Genomic DNA, 770 nt, shown 5'->3' on the forward strand with positions numbered 1-770 from the left:
ATGTACTCGTCTTGGTTAAGCTCATCTCTCTCACCGTCTAAGCTTTTGACCCATAACGGTTCTTCACTATGAGCGAGCTTCACTAACTCATCCATGGCGTTTAAAGCCAGCTCCAGCAAAACTGACTTCTGATCAATCCCGTTGATCCCCGTCTGCTGCTGCTGCTGTTGCGGCGGAGGCAAGCAAGCGCCACCGCCGAAATCAGGAGGGAAAGCGAAGTTTCCTCCGTTGTTGGTGCCGACGGCGAGTTCGAGGGAGGAGTTGTAGTGATGGTGGTGGTGGCCGAGGAATTTACCGGTGAGGTTACAGACGCGATCTAGCTCGTCTTTCAAACGAGCGTTTTCGATACGGAGATGGTGTTCTTCGAGAGAGACATCACCGAGCATGGCAGGTCCACCGCAATTGGTGCAGATTGGGTTCCTCATTGCTTCACGAATCGACATGTTCTCAGCTCTTAGCTTATCGTTCTCTTGTCTCAACAATGCGTTCTCATGCCTCTCTAATTGTGTCTGCGCCCAAACGATTTGATTATAACCAAATATTATTTTCATTACAACATCCAAAATAAAAAGCTTCATTTTTCTTGGATTTTTAATTTGGTGATATAATTATATTTAAAGCACATACTTTCATCTGAGTGCGACGATTCTGGAACCAGAACTTGACTTGTCTTGTCTCTAAGCAAAGTCTCTTACTTAGTTCCAGTCGTTGCTTCTCGTCTGGGTGTGGACACTCTTTGAACATACTGAATGATAAAAAAAAAAAAAAAA

At 44.9% G+C, this 770-nt stretch overlaps 1 protein-coding gene across 1 annotated transcript; it reads right to left on the reverse strand.

Moving 5' to 3' along the window:
* Positions 1-6: 6 nt before the first annotated feature.
* On the reverse strand, positions 7-753 carry LOC104774559 (homeobox-leucine zipper protein ANTHOCYANINLESS 2-like; the record flags this gene model as incomplete). The annotated part of the gene is made up of 2 exons (XM_010499124.2): positions 628-753; positions 7-509 (listed from the first exon to the last, which is right to left on the reverse strand). Coding segments are annotated over exons 1-2 (620 nt in total), but the record flags the coding sequence as incomplete, so codon positions are not given.
* Between the last annotated feature and the right edge of the window lie 17 nt (positions 754-770).

This window comes from Camelina sativa, unplaced genomic scaffold (genome assembly GCF_000633955.1).
Source record: "Camelina sativa cultivar DH55 unplaced genomic scaffold, Cs unpScaffold03598, whole genome shotgun sequence".
NCBI lineage: Eukaryota > Viridiplantae > Streptophyta > Magnoliopsida > Brassicales > Brassicaceae > Camelina > Camelina sativa.